This window comes from Coccinella septempunctata (assembly GCF_907165205.1).
Source record: "Coccinella septempunctata chromosome 5 unlocalized genomic scaffold, icCocSept1.1 SUPER_5_unloc_1, whole genome shotgun sequence".
Lineage (NCBI taxonomy): Eukaryota > Metazoa > Arthropoda > Insecta > Coleoptera > Coccinellidae > Coccinella > Coccinella septempunctata.
The window spans coordinates 69,873-86,614 of record NW_025408025.1 but is presented as its reverse complement, the minus strand read 5'-3'; the positions used below and the strand labels follow the sequence as shown (position 1 = coordinate 86,614).

The window sequence follows — 16,742 nt, the reverse complement described above, 5'->3', positions numbered from 1 at the left end:
CGTTATCTCAAGGGTACTTTGAACACCAAATTATTTTTCAAGAAAACTGGTGAAAAATTGAAATTTTTTGTGGATTGAGGCAATAACAAAAGTGAAAGAAAATCATGGAGTGGAATGGTAGTTATCCTTGCCGGAGCTGCTGTTATATGGCAAACAAGAGAGCAGCGCAGTGTATCATTCTCGACAGTGAAGGCGGAATATGTTGCGATGACCGACATAACAAAAGAATGGCTGTGGATAAAAGATTTTTTTATTGAAACTGGATTGAGTGAGTTTTTACCTGAACCATGTACGGTTTTTTGTGACAATCAAGGTGCCATTAGTTTAGCTAAAAGCAGTGTAATCTCAAGTAGATCCAAGCATATTGGCATAAAATTACATTTCTTGAGAGACATGGTAGAAAAGAATGAATTTTTTTTTAATTATGTTTTTTCTGGTGATAACTTGGCAGATATTTTTACTAAAATTCTACCTGCTCATAAAACCAAGGAGATCAGATGCATTTTAGGATTGAAATGTTTTGATTGAGTTTATATTTGTAGTTTTGTAGTGCAAACATTTTTTTTTATTTTTGTTAAAAAATTACCTCAACAAGGGGAAGTGTTGAATATTATGTTTATTTAGTGTTGAGCTATTTTAAATACAAGAATGTGTATTATTTGTTGCATAAGCGAAAGCCACTGTAATGTCAATCAAGTCGTTTTCTATGAAAGTATACTGACATAAAGGTGGCAGCTTTGTGTTCTATGGATTATTGTTTTATTTTCTGGTAGTTTTCCAGCCTTAAGATAGCCCAGAATACCCTGGGCCCCTCCAGTCAATGGCCTGAGGAACTTCAACTCCGGTATACCCTTAGCGGCGCTGCCACCACTACTTCTCCGCCCCCCTCCACATTTGTTATTCTGTTTTCTGTTGTACTAGTTCTGTATGCCTCCGCTGGCCATTTCGCCTCCAGTAACTCTTTCAGCTCCTCACGTGACATATCCTCCTTTATTCTTCCCTGAATGGTTGCCACTGATAGATCGAGGGATATTTCCTCTAGATCAGCCTGACAGCTGAAATCGGCTCTTTCCTATTGCTCTCCTATTCTCTTCGCTTCGAATATCTCCTCTGTTATCAGGTCTCTTATCCTTTTTAACTCCTTCATCATCGTTTCCTTTATTACAGCTTCTGTATTAAGCAGCTTTGTTAACTCTTCTTCAATCTCGGTCATATTCACTATTAGGTTATCCAGGCTCTCTTTTTTTATACTCAGGTTCTTGGGAGTTTCAACTCTCTTTCGCTTGCTCGGGTTTGTTCCCACTGCGAAGTCAAAGAACCAATCCGATAACGACTCTTCCGGTGACACAATTTCCTCTTGCCCAGATATACCCATATCCACGTATTTCTGTTCTACTTTCGGGGAGCTCGTTACAATTTGCTTTCCTCTTATCGTTTTGTCTTCTGTGGGCTTCTGTGCCTCGGATGTTTCCATCTCTTCCTTCTGTTTTTCCCTACTTTCATCTTTCGTAGGCTTACCGGCGTCCTCCTTTTCCTCTTCCATCCTCCTCTGTCTTGCCTCCCTCAACCTCTGTGCTGTCTCGAAGATTTCAGCGCCTTCTCGGTGCCTCCTCCTCTTCTTCTTCCCCATCCTCCCAGTCTCCTCAACCGGTAACACAGCCTGGTCGCCCAGCGATTTCCCGGCTTCCTTCATCTCCAGTGCAGACTTTTCACTCTCGTCTCGTCTACTAGGTGGAGTCCTTTTTAACTTCGTACTCTTCCTAAATATATTGACCTGGGTGTCACTTTTTTTATTCGGCGTTTCGTTGCCCCCCCCCCCAGAATCCGTGGGGCAGCCCGCAATAGCAGGGAGGGATTCTGGATCGATTTCGATCCTACCCTCCTGGGGTACATCATACGTTTTAAGATCCGCCATAGTTGTTTAGTTTACCGCCTTCGCGTTCTTTCCCGATGGTTGCCCATCGGTGTGCATGGGTTTTCTGTCAGGGTTTTCCTTCCCTTAGCCTTTGGGGTCCGTTCCCCGACGCGCAAGGCAGCGCGGATTTGGTCCGCCCCGGGTATTTGATTTCCCCGGTACCCCCCATATCTGGGAGGCATCCCCCTATCCGCCACCTGGGGAGGCGCTCCTCATGGGAACCTTTTTTTTTTGCCCACGAGGTAGGGGGAACCGATACCGGCTTCTCCGCAGCGGACTGTGCAATACTGCGGATTCGTGTGGGGCTCTCACCCACCAAAACCCCCTCCTCAACAACAAAGTCGAGGTCTCAGGGACACTGACCTGTACGACTAAGTTGTTGCGTACTAGGGCAAGAACCGTTTCCACCAAGGCGATTGGTATTTACGGTATCTTCCCTGCGTGGAATGCCACTCCCTCCTTACACCTCTTGGACGTCTGGAAGGAGGGGAGGAGTTAGGACCCCGTCTCACGGATCTCACAGTCTAGTGACTGGCTTGAAACGTTCCGTAGTATCCCCCTGGCTCTGGTTACGGAACTCGAGCTGTCCGGGGTAGATCCTCGGAAGGTCTTGACCCGACTCCCATATAGAATCGCAGTTCTGTGACCTATTTATAGGGAGCCGTTGGCCCTGGTCCCTCGGAGATTGCGCAGAGAGGTTGTGGTATCTGTCAGACAATAACGGTACTCCTTGGGTCTCCTCCGGATCCCGAGATACCGGGGGCCAAGCGAGTCATAGTTTCTCCAACGTATCACCACGAACTATGTCCACCTGGTGGTTCCGAGGGGGAAAGTGAGACGTACTCCTTGCGGCCACGCTCGGATTCCCGCCGAGATAGACAAGTCGTAGATCCGGGTCGAAGCGCTAACATTGCTCCCCGGGTCTTCCCGTGTCCGTGGACTCGAGGTGCCAACAAAGCCATAGTTGCTTCTTGCAGGTGGTACTAACGGTACTTCTTGGGTCTGCCTCTTGTCCGCAGACTAGAGGGGCCAAGAAAGCCATAGTTAACCACGCCCCTTCCTCCTGCGAATCGTCCGAAGCCTTTTCTCGATAGCTCTGTCTCCGGCGAGCTGGTCGCCAAGACTTAAGCCCTTGGAATGTGAGAGGAATTGGGGTCGGGATGGTCGTAGTCAGGCTTGGTCGTCATCTTGGGCTGCATCATTCCGTCGTCTCCATATCTGGCTTGTTCGGGCTTCCTGAAACACACTTTGTCTAGGGTTGGTTATTATTGTCGTAATCGGGTGGTGTTGTCTTCTTCGGGTGTTTGGTGTCGTCATCTCGGTATTTGCTTTTTGGTGGTCTTTTCCTGAAATTCTTAATTTATGGTTCACTAATCATACCTTCCGGCGTTTTCCCGTTCTCTCTCCTCTTCTGCCTTCGCCTTCATGACGGTCCGGATCCATTCTGTGATAAGATTCCACTTAACCTCATTCTCGAGAATCTTTGCTACGATGTTGTGCTTGGTGTATTTAAAGTCCGGGTTTCCGTCTGTTGCCCTTGCCAGGTCTTTCCTGGTATCTTCCCATTTTCTGCAGAAGAGGATGTGGTCCGGCTTGTCCAATCTTTGGCAGTTCCAACATTGGGCGCTATTACTCTTTCCTATCTTCTTTCTATAGGTCCCAAAGCAGCCATGCCCGCTCAGGAATTGGAAGGTTTCGTACTCGAGATCTCCGTGTGCCCGGTCCATCCATTTCAACGGGTCTTGTATCAGTTCTTTAGTCCATCTAGCGCCTCTGTGGCTTCTTATTTCTTCTATCCATCAGGTATAGCGCTGCTATACCTGAAACATTTCTATAAGCTCGGATAGAACTTACCACGACTCCTCTCTGCGCCTTTCTAATCTTATCTCTGGCGGTGGTGTAGGTACTTAGGCTCTCTGCCCATAATTCAGCCCCATACATCTTGACATGGCTGCGGCAACCAATACTCGTCTCTTTCTTGATGTGGGTCCTTCTATTCTGGGCATAAGTTTTCTTAGGGCGTTCGTCGTCTCTCTCGTTCTCTCTACGGCGTAATCTATGTGCCGGAGGAAGGTGAGGTCTTTGTCCAAAATTACTCCTAGGTATTTAAGCTGTCTCTTTGCCTCAACCTCTACGCCTTCTATAGTTGCCTTGGTCCGTTCTATTGGCCGTCTTCCGGTTAGCGGGAGTATTTCCGTTTTGTGTGGAGCCAATTGCAGTCCTCTGCTTCTCAGCGAGGCTCCAACACGAGCTGCCATTTGTTCGGTTTTCTCCCAGGCTTCTTCTTCTGCTTTCCCCGTCTTTATCATTCCTAGGTCATCTGCGTATGCCACCAGTTTTGTATCGGGGTCGTCGTCGGCTAGCTCTAATACTCCGTTGTACGTTATATTCCATAACGTGGGACCTAAAACAGAACCCTGGGGGACCCCACATGTTAGACATACCTTTTTGTGCGCTGTCCTCAGCGTCCTATTCTGGAAGTAGCTTCGTATAACATTCTGTAGGTCGACTGATATTCCTTTATTCTTCAGTTCTTCGAGGGTCTCTTTCCATCCAACTGAATTAAACGCGTTCTTCACTTCGAAGGCTGTTAGGATAGTTACTTTTCTGGTTCTATGTGTTCCTCCTCTGGCCCATCTTGCGTAGTTAAGGACTTCTTCTATGGCCGTTATCGTGGATCTGGCTTCCCTAAAACCGTGTTGATTATCGGAAATTATGTTCTTACCTTCTAGTTCCTTTAGCAGCCTTTCTCTTATCAGGTGTTCGTATAGTTTTCCTACTACACTCAGGAGGCATATGGGGCGGAAACTGCTAGGCTCCGTATCTGTTTTTCCCGACTTCCTTATAAGGACTAACTCTGCCTCTTTCCATATGTCCGGGAATTCTGCCTTTCGCCATGCTCCGTTGTACATTTCTAGTACTTTCTCGCTGTTGTCCTCCATTATTATCTTGAGTATTTCTGCCGTTATAACATCGGGCCCTGGTGCTTTCTTCTTCTTCATTTTCTGGGCAGCGAGTTGTAATTCTTCCATTGTGAAGGGTTCGGCTTCGGTTTCTGGTCTTCTGTACTCTATATCTCTAAAACATCTCTTGTGGGAAATAGAGTACTTACTACACGATCCTCTGTCTCTTTGTCGAGGTTTTCTCTTGCGTGTAGGCCCATTCTTTTCACCAGTATTCTGTCTCCTTGTCCCCATATGTCATCGTCCAGGTCATTGATGAGGTCTTTCCATTTTCCTCTTTTGCTTCTTCTTATAGCATTCTTTAGGTTCCCTCTGGCCTTTGCGTATTCTTCATTATTGGATCCGTGTAGCCTCTTATTGAGCTTCTTTTCAACATTGCATATTCGGCTGAGTTCCCTGATTTCGTCATTCCACCAGTAGGCCGGTCGTTTGCTGCTCCCCTCCTCTTTCCTAGAAGCAAATTCATTAATTGTGTCACTTACCAGTTGGTTAAATAGAGCTGCTTCTAGCTCTGGTGCTTCGGTCCTCAATCTTGGGTGATCTTTGAATCTGTCCTTCAGGTCCTTGAGTATGGCCTCGTCTAGCTTCCAGGTGCCTTTATTTTCCATTTTCTTCTTGGCGTCTTTGGTACGGACGGTGAATCGGATATCGGTGTGGTCGGAGAACGCCTCTTGCCATGTGACTCTCCAGTTCTCAATTCTATCGGCCAAGTCGTCCGTGGATAGGGTTAAATCTATTCTGCTTCGCTGCGCTCCTCTGATAAAGGTAGGTTCTTTTCCCACGTTGTGAATTACCAGACCGAGCCTCTCTATCCATTCCATTACCGCCTTTCCTCTGTCATCTGTGCACTCCGAACCCCATTGTTCGGATTTCGCATTGAAGTCTCCTGCGATGATGGCTGTCCTCCCGTCCTGTATTGCTACTTCCATGTCATTTAGCCATTTCTTCAGATTCTTCTTACTCTTATCGTTTGGGGAGAAGTAGCAGCTGATCATTCTGATTCCTTCGATGTCCATCCAGCAAAAGCCTCGGCCTCTTCCGTTTCTTCCTCTTCTTAGGTCGCCTCCTGCTACTATGGCGCTTACGGCTTGTTCATCTGTCAGTATCTTCTTCTGTTGGGCTATTCTTTCGTTTGGTTCCTGTAACAGAGCTAGATCTCTGTTCTGTGTTGTTATCTTACCCCACAGGACATCGTGTGCTTTCTTGCATCTTTGTAGGTTATTCTGAGGACCGATATTCTCTTTTCTACGGTTGGCTCTTCCTCTTCGTTGTCTTCTCTTTCGTGCGCTTCTGCAATTTCCTGCAGTTCCCTGGTGCATTCAGTGCTCTCCCTTCGGGCTCTTAGTAGGACCGGGCATTCCTTGCTATCAGCTTCGTGTTTCCTTGGTCGAAGTCGTTCTTCCTGGCAGTTGGGGCAGTTGGGTTTACTCCTGCATTCTTTTCTATTGTGTCTCCCTCCGCATCTTCTGCATTTGATCTCTCTCTTGCATGTTGTCTGGAGGTGTCCAATCTCGCTGCACCTGTAACATATGGTTATTTCCTTGGCCGGGGTTACCTGTATTTCTGTCTTTTTGAGGGAGAATTTCCCCTTCCCAGTGAGGTAAATTTCTAGGACTGGTGTAACCTCCATTAGCCATTCTTCATGTGTTCCATCCTTGGTCCTTTTTAAAAGCTTCATTGCTTCCCAGTCTGTCTTGAATCGAGTTGCTAGTTCTGGATTGTTCTTGAGTCCCTCCTCTATTAAGTATTTCTGTCTCATATCCTTCTTAATGTTTCTGAAAATGACTTGTTTGTTGGCTTTTATGCTGGTACTTATCTGTGTCTTCTTTTTCTTCCCGTCTCTTCTTTGTTCCTCTGTCTCTCTTTTCCTCTTATCTTGCCTTCTCCCCTGTTCTTCTGGGGTGGCAGTGTGGGTTTCTGAGGTCAGTGGGGTATCGATGTCGTCTGTTCTGCACTGAGTAACCTGGACTTCGGTTTTCTTCAGCTGGAATCTGCCGGCTGATACTAGGTAGCTTGCGAGTGCTGGAGCTAATTCTACTGTCCACTCTTCCTTTCCTGCTACCTTTAGCCGGTCGGGGACGTTCATTTCTTCCCATTCTTTTTTGTAATCGTCCGCAATTGTCGGGTTGTTCTTAAGGCCCTCTTCTCTCATATATTCTTGTCTCATCTCATTCCGGATGTTCCTGAAAATCACTCTCTGATTACCTTGTTGACTACTGGTAATACTTATCTGGGAACTCCTGGACTGGCTCGGAGCCTTCTTCCTTCTCCTCTTTCTGCGTGGTTGGCCGCTGTGTTCTTCCGAGTAGCAATATTAGCGTCCACAGCTCGGGGTCCCTGTGGGGCTACGCAGTAGCTGGATTTCGGTCGGCTGGTGCCTGCGCTGCACACTCCACCTACCGTGCTGAGGTATTCCTCCTCCGCTCGTTCAATCTCCTTCCGATCCATGTTCATCATCATTAGTGTTTTGGGCAGTGCGAGGCACACATCCCTGTTGGGGTATAGGAATGGGAAAGACAGGAAGAAGTCTTAAGCTTCCTCGCAACTACTTAAGCCCGTGCACCACGACAAGGTGATGACCATCGCACGGGCCTCACGGGAACCTAACCTAACCTAACCTTTTTTTTTTTGTCCACGAGGTAGGGGGAAACCGATACCGGCTTCTCCGCAGCGGGCTGTGCAATACTGCGGATTCGTGTGGGGCTCTCACCCACCAAAACCCCCTCCTCAACAACATAGTCGGGGTCTCAGGGACGCTGACCCGTACGACTAAGTTGCTGTGTTCCAGGACAACTCGTATCGACCAAGGCGATGGGTATTTACGGGTTGCAGCGTGGTGCGCATATCCCTCCCTTACCCCCCTTGGAAGTAGGGATCGGGGGGGGGGGTGGGGGGAACGAAGACCTCGCCTTACGCTCTCACAGTTTGCAGCCCCCGCAAGGAGCTTGTGGGGCCCGCTGACTGGCTTGAGTAGTTCCGTGTATGTCATCTCCCAGACAGCCTATTTATAGCAGTTCGTTGGTCCTGGTCCCTCGGAGGATTGCGCGGAGAGGTTGCGGTATCTGTCAGACAATAACGGTACTCCTTGGGTCTCCTCCGGATCCGAAGATGCCGGGGGCCAAGCAAGTCATAGTTTCTCCGACGTATCACCACGGACTATGTCCACCCCGTGGTTCCGAGGGGGAAAGTGAGACGTACTCCTTGCGGCCACGCTCGGATTCCCGCCGGGATAGACAAGTCGTAGATCCGATTCGAAGCACTAACATTGCTCTTTGGGTCTTCCCCGTGTCTGTGGACTCGAGGTGCCAACAAAGCCATAGTTGCTTCTTGCAGGTGGTACTAACGATACTTCTTGGGTCTACCTCTTGTCCGCGGACTAGAGGGGCCAAGAAAGCCATAGTTAACCACGCCACTTCCTCCTGCGAACCCTCCAAAGCCTTTTCTCGATAGCTCTGTCTCCGGCAGGATGCCTAGACTTTAGCCCTTGGATTTGAGGGATTTTGGGTTCGGGATATTGTGATGGAAAGCACTAACATTGCTCTGTGGGTCTACCTGAAGTCCTAAGATTTCAGGGGCCACTTAAGCTATAGTTACTCCCCATCCAATCTCGAATTTGATCCTGTTGGAAGCCCTCTTCTTTGTTTCCCACTGTCGGTTTCGCTGTTTCCTGTAACATAGAAATCTTTGTAGTGGGGAACTCGTCAGAGATCGGAACACAACAGTACTAACACTGAAGTACTAACAGTACTCTCTGGGTCTGCCCCGAGTCCATGAATTCATAAACTCTGGGAGCCAGAAAGTCATAGTTACTTCCTGTTGCTGTTGGTCATTCTTAGTTTTCATTGCTCCCCTCAAAAACAAGTCTTGAGATTCCTCGCAATTACTTAAGCCCGTGCACCACGACAAGGTGATGACCATCGCACGGGAACCTAACCTAACCTAACCTAACCTTTTTTTTTTCGGTGTGGAAAAAATCTGCTCACAGATTCAACCACGACCCGTGTCGTGGGATATGTCGGGTTGGCTAGATGTTGTTGCCGACCGACTAAAAAAACCACACTCAGGGGGGAGTATATATGGATGCGCCTGAAAAGTCATCTTTATCCGTACTTCGTCGCACCCTTCCCCAGTTCTACGTTTATCCCTGCCTCTCTCGGTCCTCCGTCTCCTTCCTCTTCATCACATCGACTACATACGTGTATATGTCGTCCCAGCATGCTCTTTCTTTGGTCGTATAGTCGATTATATTTCCTATAGAGGGCAACACGCCTATCTTCTCAAGCAAAGCAGATCTCTCCTCTCTCCATCTGTTGCATACATAGAAAATGTGCTCTGGATCGTCCCTCGTATCGCACACATGGCATAGATCGTTCTGTGTCTTCCCGATCCTTTTCGTGAAAGTGCCGTAAGAGCCATGTCCTGTCAAAAACTGTGTAAAAAAATATCCAGTCTTTTTGTGCTTGCACTCCAGCCATGGCTCGATGTTTTTGATCAGCCTTCTCGTCCAGTTTGCAGTCCGTTCAACATGGTCCCATCGCTGCTGCCACTTTTTGATGGCCCTTCTCCTAGCCATGCGCCTATTTCCAGGCAGTGCTCCTCCAACGGTGTACAAGAAACACCGCTCCGCCACCATCAGGTCAATCGGTGGGAAGCCTGACACCACTTGAACCGCCTCAGCCGAGACAGTCCTGTATGCCGATGCCACCCTCAGTAGCCTCAATCTTTGAGTCGACACCATAAGGGCTAGGTTCCTCCGGATTTTGAGTGCATCTCTCCAGACCGGTGACGCCCCGTTAGAGTGTTGATACTACTAAAAAATTAAAACTACTATATCTCGTAATCTATTAATAATATTACTGTATTTATAGGTTCGAAACATTCGCAATTATAAATAACATATACCTACCAAGTTTGATCGAGTTCGGCCGGGTAATAAACGAGATAGAGGGTCTTTTTTACCAAGTCCAAAAGGTCAATAACTCTGGAACCGCTAAAGATATCTCCAAAAATAAGTTGTCAAAATACTCCTTTTTGAAAGGGATTCTACGTACCAAGTTTGATGAAAATCGGCTGTGTAGAAACCGAGATATAGGGTGTCCTTCGAAAACTCAAAATCATAAATAACTCCGAAACTACTGAATATCTCACTGTACCTAAAGGTTCAAAAGACTCGTTATAAAAAATACATTCTTCGTACCAAGTTTGGTCGCGATCGGTTGGAAAACGAGCGAGATATAGGGTGATCATTGTCAGAGCAAAAGGTCGATAACTCCAAAACCGTTGAATACCCAGCTGCACCTAAGGGTCTCAAAGATGCGTCTTTTGTAGTAGAATCGGCACAGCAAATTTCATCGATATCGGTCGAAGCATAAGGGAGAAAATGAGAAAACCTTCAAATCACAAAAACGTCTATAACTCCGAAACCGTTGGGAATACGGCTGTACCTAAGGGTTCAAAAGAACCTTCTTAACGAGAGGAACATCCTCACCGAGTTTCGTGGAGATAGGACACATAATAAGCAAGATATTGGCAAAACCTTGTAAAAACAAAAAATCTCCATAACTTTTACAATTTTCAAGATACAGAATAATTGTATTATGTTACTCTTTCTAGGAGACATCTCGACGATTGTTGAAAATTGAGCGAAGCCCCCCTCCGACCTCTCTCTAGTCTACGCTCCTGACCAGCTCCGGTGGCCACGTATGGTACCACGATTCTGCGGTGCGCTGGTTGAACGACGCAGCGGCCCCACTTTCAGTGTTTTTCAGGAGTGAAAAACCACACATTTACATATTTTTCTGAAGATTCTCTTTGTTAGCTTCGTTGAATTAACTTCGCGCTGCTATCAATGTGATTTTGTAACGCCTCATTTTAAGTTCACCTCTTTTAGTTGTTCTCAATTTTTAAGTCTTCTCGCACAATCCTGGTGCTAAATTGTTCTTCTCATAAGGTAAAGTACACTCAGACTACTCAAAATTATTAATTACTCCATTTTCATGACAATTTCACTCTGAAGAAATTAAGTCCACGTGCAAGAGATTCAGAATCTAGAAATAGATTCCGAATCCTTGCGAGCACTGCTCAATTGAAATGTCTACTCAACTCAACTCGAACCATTGCCGGCTCAGAAATATATATTTTATTATATTTCATAATTTATATAGATTTTCAGACTTCTCTAGATCTTCTCACATGAAATTGGGTATGTAGCACCAGGATTGAAACTTCTCAAGTTCATCTCCATAAAATTGATATCTGATTCATTGTCTTCTCGTAACACTCATTATTATTAGAATCAGTTTAATCATTTTTATTACAACTCTTATGATCACCTCTTATACATATTACTAATTCATGGTGTTGAGTTTCAGATGAATGAATCCTCATATTCTCCAGGGTGGACCCTGGATGTAGCTGTTTTCCTCAGAACAGGATATGAACACCTCAAGTTTCGTTAAGTGATCATGATAATGCTCGATACACCTCGACCTAGGCTTCACCCTGGAAAGTCTGCTCGAACACTCATGTCTACTCATTTGGTATGGTCTACTCTTTATAATATGTACTCTCATTGTTTCTCTTCTATATTCATTCATCGGACTCAACATGCATGTTAGTTTTCTCAGCCTTCAGCACATCTCAAAATCTACGATTAGAGATTTATTCAGCTCAGTACTCTCATGACTTCTCTTAATTTATCAATTGTTTCTTCTATTTTTCTGATGAACGTTCTAATCGTGCTTACTTGTAAGCAGTTCGTCTCTGTAAATGCTGAATTCATTGATAGATTTTTGCTCTCTTCAAGATCATCTCAATGTATATGAATTATACTATGTTCTTCTCAGATTAATTATGATTGTCATTTTCATTTAATTAATTATTATCGAACTTCTCATTTAATTAGAATTTATTGCCCTTTTCATATTATTTTTAATATTCTAGTGCTTCTCAAATTCATTAATTCTGTGCTTCTCATTTAACTTGTGCGACTCTTGTTCTGCTCATACTTACATTAACATTATTGATCAACTCAAATTTAATGTATCGATTTCTCGTTGATGATCAGACTTAGACATTGCAGTTTCACCTCTGGCCTATTTCTCTGTACTCTCGCGTCTTCTCTTTAAAATTCAGTATTCTAACCTTCGCGTTTTCTGATAGAAAAAGGAGGCTCTCGCAATCAATTTTCAATTGATTGCCCTATCACTGTGTAACCGTTGTGTTGATATTGAATTTATTGAACTCCTCAACGTCTAAGTCTGACATCAAGTGACTTCTCATTTGAACTGCTCTGGACCATCTCTTGTTTTTTAATTGGATATTGTTGAGTTTATAGATGTGGTTAATATTAGTTGCTCTTTACTGTATTAGCTTCATGCAGGTGACATATTCATTTTATGGTTGTGAATGATACTTAATAAATGTTTTTATACCATCTCCAACTCAATTATCTTTTAATACAGTCCACTACTCTTTAATTAAAAAATCATAACACCCTCGATTTTTTAACATTTGGTCCTTCGGGCCGGATAATTGAGTTGGAATTTAATCATCGTTCACTAATCATATTTCTCCTCTCTGCCCTCTCATGAAATTGTGCACCTCGACCACGAATACTTTGAGTAAGATAAATTCTTTCTTAATAAGCCTGCTCATGCCTTCATCTCCACAAACATTCGTCATCTCAAGGAGTCTCTCGAGCCACCTCAAACGCCATCTCAACCGGTTGCTTCGTCCTCGTCTGCTCAGACGTCTCATTACCAGTCTTCTCTGGCGACTACTCAAGTTGGACCTCTTCCAGTCCTTCGTAATTCAACTCCTCAATTTCTAATGCGAACGCCTCCATTACCTCAGATCTTCTCTTCAGTCGACTCCTCTGAAGTAGATCTGTCGCTTGGCTCTCACTGGCACACCTCACTTCCCATAGCTTGGGGAAGTCTCATTTCTCAATACGAGGACAAACATCTCCTCTTGGCTGCTCTTTGCTATAAGATCTTCTCGACCCCTCAATGTTCGTCTCAAACAAGTCCTCGTTTCTATTATGAGACCCAGCTCTAGACCGAAATCTTCGTACTCTCACGATGCCGCCTCTTATATCGCCTCTTCCAAAGTCTCCTCTAAGATCTGCTCAAAAATAGCCTTCTCATTTAATGGCCACACGACCCCTCAGCCGAGACGTCTCACCAAAGTCACCTCAAGCCTTCTCATCCAAGCCAACTCAAAAGACCAGCGAAGCCAAGCCAGTCACCTCGAAAAGGGCCTAAAGTGCTCAGGCAGTCATCAAAACCCCTCCAAGACAGCTCATCTCATTATCGACCGCTCATCACACCAGTCATCTCGTACAACGCAAGACTCCTCGACGAATCTGGATCGGAACTCTCGTTCATCTCTGAAGACTTCTCAAGACAGCTCAGCCTTCCTCGAAGCCAATCCAAAGTCACCATCGTTGGAATTGGTGGAGCCGCCTCAAGATCAAGAGGATCAGTACTGATCACACTGAAATCTCTTCACAATCACAAAACCGTGAATATAAATGCTCATATCTTGTTATCTCCATTCACTAATCTACCATCTTTCAATTGTTGCACACGACCACGTTTGCCACACCTCGACAATTTGAAGCTCGCCGATCCAGAGTTCTACACCTCAAGGCCAATCGACATCATATTGGGTGCTGATGTCTATGGTTCCATCATTCTTCCTCAACTCCGACAAGGGCCAGATGGGTCAACTTCAACAGCTCAGCTCTCGATCTTTGGATGGTTGGTCCTAGGTCCAATATGCCCTCATCAAGAAGTCTGCTCAAGTGTGTCTCCTCAATACCATGCCACTCAAGAATCTGACCTTCAAAGCCTTCTCGAAAAGTTCTGGGAACAAGAAGAAGTCAAGTCCACCTCCGTAAGTCACCTCACTGCTGACGAGCAGGAATGTGAAGACCACTTCAAGACCACTCACTCTCGACTTCCTTCTGGACGATACATGGTAAGACTCCCATTAAAATCATCATCTAATCTTTTGGGATCTTCCAGACAACGTGCCTTCCGATGCCTCCAAGGACAATTTCGCAAGTTCGAGGGAAACCAAGAATATTGCCAGCTCTACACGGACTTCCTCACTGAATACGAACAACTCAAGCACATGAAGAAGGCTCCCTCAGACATCTCGCATCCCAGATACTATTTGCCGCATCATGGAATTCTCAAGCCAGACAGCTCCTCCACCAAATTGCGAGTAGTGTTCAATGGTTCCAGTCCCACCTCAACCGGCCTCTCACTGAACGACATCATGCACACAGGAGCGAAACTTCAGTTAGATGTTATTGATGTATTGTTCTGGGTACGTCGCTTTAAATTTGTGTTTTCCACAGACATCACGAAGATGTACAGACAGATCATGGTGCATCCAGACGATTGGGATCTCCAATGCATTCTCTGGCGAAACTCAGAAGATGAGATAGCGACGTACCAATTCACCAACGTCACCTACGGAACCAAGGCTGCTCCCTTTTTGGCCATTCGAGTCCTCCTCCAGCTCATCAAAGATGAAGGTCACAAGTATCCACTCGCCATTCCACCACTCACCAAAGGTCGCTATGTTAATGATATCTATGGTGATGCAGACACGAAGGAAGAACTCTCAGAAATCGCTCTCGACTTGAAAAATCTCTGCATGGCGGGCGGCCTCCCCTTAGCAAAGTGGCAATCGAACTCTCCTAGTACGCTCAAGATGGTAACCGAGGAAGAAATGATACCATCGCCGATCTGATTTGATGACTGTCCTACTTCAACGAAACTTTTAGGCGTACTCTGGTATCCTCAATAGGATTACTTCTCATTCAAAATCAACTCAAGCTCATCTGGGTCTGTGGTAACTAAACGTACTATGTTATCTCATATCGCTCAACTCTTTGATCCACTTGGTTTAGTATCCCCTGTCACGATCAGGGCCAAAATGTTGTTGCAGGAACTTTGGCTCCAGAAACTGTCATGGGACGAACCACTGTCACCTCAACTCACAGAAAGATGGTGTAACATCAGAGAAGATCTCAAATCATTGATCAATGTACGAGCACCTCGCTGGGTAGGCACCCAAGAAAATGCTACCATAGAACTTCACGGCTTCTCTGATGCTTCTCAACTTGCCATGGCAGCAGTCCTCTATCTCGTAGTCCGCTCACCGTCCACAGGATCCAAAGTCACATTGCTCTGCTCGAAAACAAAAGTAACGCCTTTGAAACGCCTCACAATCCCGCGACTCGAACTCACAGCATCTCTCATCCTGGCCAGGTTAACTAATTATGCTCATCGTGTTTTAGATACACAGATACACTCAACGACTTTGTGGACGGACTCAACAGTCTCTCTCTCGTGGATCACTTCTCACCCAGCACGCTGGAAGGACTTTGTTCGAAACAGGGTAGAGCTCATCCAAGACCTAACTCCAACTGCGCAATGGAGATACGTTTCCGGCAAGGAAAATCCAGCGGACAGTGCTTCTCGTGGCTTCTCGTCATCTCAACTACTGAACAGCACTCTATGGTGGACGGGACCACCATGGATTTCCAAGTCACCAGATTCCTGGCCCAATCGTCAGCCGGCAACGACAATTGACCCCGAATCTGAAGCAAGACCCACCAAGAACCTCCTCACGGCCGTAACTCAAGACTACTCGTGGGATCTTATATACAGGTATTCTTCTCTCAATAAACTGTTAAGAATCACCTCTCTCTGTTTAAGAGTCCTCGCCCGACTCAGACACTCCTCAACTCTGAACTTCTCAACTCCGCTCACCTCAACTGACTTGGAAAAATCAAGGATCTATTGGATCAAGACTACTCAACAAGTGTATTTTCCTCAAGAACTCAAGGCTCTTCAAAATGGTACTGCTCTGTCATCCTCACATGTGTTCAGTAGACTCATGGCGTTCATCGACCATGAAGGTGTCATTCGTGTAGGCGGACGAATCACCAACGCTCTCTTAGACCCAGATAGCAAGCATCCTGCAATTATTCCTCGAGCTTCTCAATTGACTTCTCCGATTAAAGATTCTGCTCACAAACCAACACTCCATGGAGGTACACAACTCACACTGTCCACCATCCGACAACAATATTGGATCATTGGAAGAAGAGCCCCAGTGAAATCCCACATCCAGAAGTGTGTTATATGTGCAAGGCAACGAGGTATAAGAGCTCAACAACTCATGGGACAATTACCAGAACAACGTGTCAGACCATCTCGTTCCTTGTAAGTGGCCATTAGGGCGAGTAATGACCATGCACCCAGGGTCCCCTCAAGACCTCCACGTCCACTCTAACTAGACCGATCTCGAAGTTAGCAATTCTGCCAGTCTCCTCTCCAGAAGCAACCAAGAAAGAATTTCAACCTCTCTAGTCATCTCGATAACTAACGCTGTTAGTTATGGCGGGCGGAATGTTGAAAATTGACCGAAGCCCCCCTCCGACCTCTCTCTAGTCTACGCTCCTGACCAGCTCCGGTGGCCACGTATGGTACCACGATTCTGCGGTGCGCTGGTTGAACGACGCAGCGGCCCCACTTTCAGTGTTTTTCAGGAGTGAAAAACCACACATTTACATATTTTTCTGAAGATTCTCTTTGTTAGCTTCGTTGAATTAACTTCGCGCTGCTATCAATGTGATTTTGTAACGCCTCATTTTAAGTTCACCTCTTTTAGTTGTTCTCAATTTTTAAGTCTTCTCGCACAATCCTGGTGCTAAATTGCTCTTCTCATAAGGTAAAGTACACTCAGACTACTCAAAATTATTAATTACTCCATTTTCATGACAATTTCACTCTGAAGAAATTAAGTCCACGTGCAAGAGATTCAGAATCTAGAAATAGATT

The 16,742-nt window shown here is 45.7% G+C and overlaps 2 protein-coding genes across 2 annotated transcripts; both read right to left on the bottom strand.

The window, feature by feature from the left end:
* Nucleotides 1-1,072: 1,072 nt before the first annotated feature.
* LOC123322474 (chemotaxis regulatory protein ChePep-like) lies at nt 1,073-1,915 on the bottom strand. The gene has a single exon (XM_044910449.1). The coding sequence runs from the start codon at nt 1,913-1,915 to the stop codon at nt 1,073-1,075; it is 843 nt and encodes a 280-aa protein (XP_044766384.1).
* A 1,124-nt stretch (nt 1,916-3,039) lies between these two features.
* On the bottom strand, nt 3,040-3,642 carry LOC123322473. The gene is made up of 2 exons (XM_044910448.1): nt 3,296-3,642; nt 3,040-3,151 (listed from the first exon to the last, which is right to left on the bottom strand). The coding sequence occupies exons 1-2, from the start codon at nt 3,640-3,642 to the stop codon at nt 3,040-3,042; spliced, it is 459 nt and encodes a 152-aa protein (XP_044766383.1).
* Nucleotides 3,643-16,742: the final 13,100 nt, after the last annotated feature.

Excerpts from the sequence above, each read along its gene's own strand:
- LOC123322474 (XM_044910449.1), bottom strand. The coding sequence starts at position 1,915 with ATGGCGGATCTTAAAACGTATGATGTACCCCAGGAGGGTAGGATCGAA.
- LOC123322473 (XM_044910448.1), bottom strand. The coding sequence starts at position 3,642 with ATGGACCGGGCACACGGAGATCTCGAGTACGAAACCTTCCAATTCCTG. Across the intron at positions 3,152-3,295 it reads GAACGGGAAAACGCCGGAAG|GAAGCCCGAACAAGCCAGAT; the intron begins GTATGATTAGTG and ends AGTGTGTTTCAG.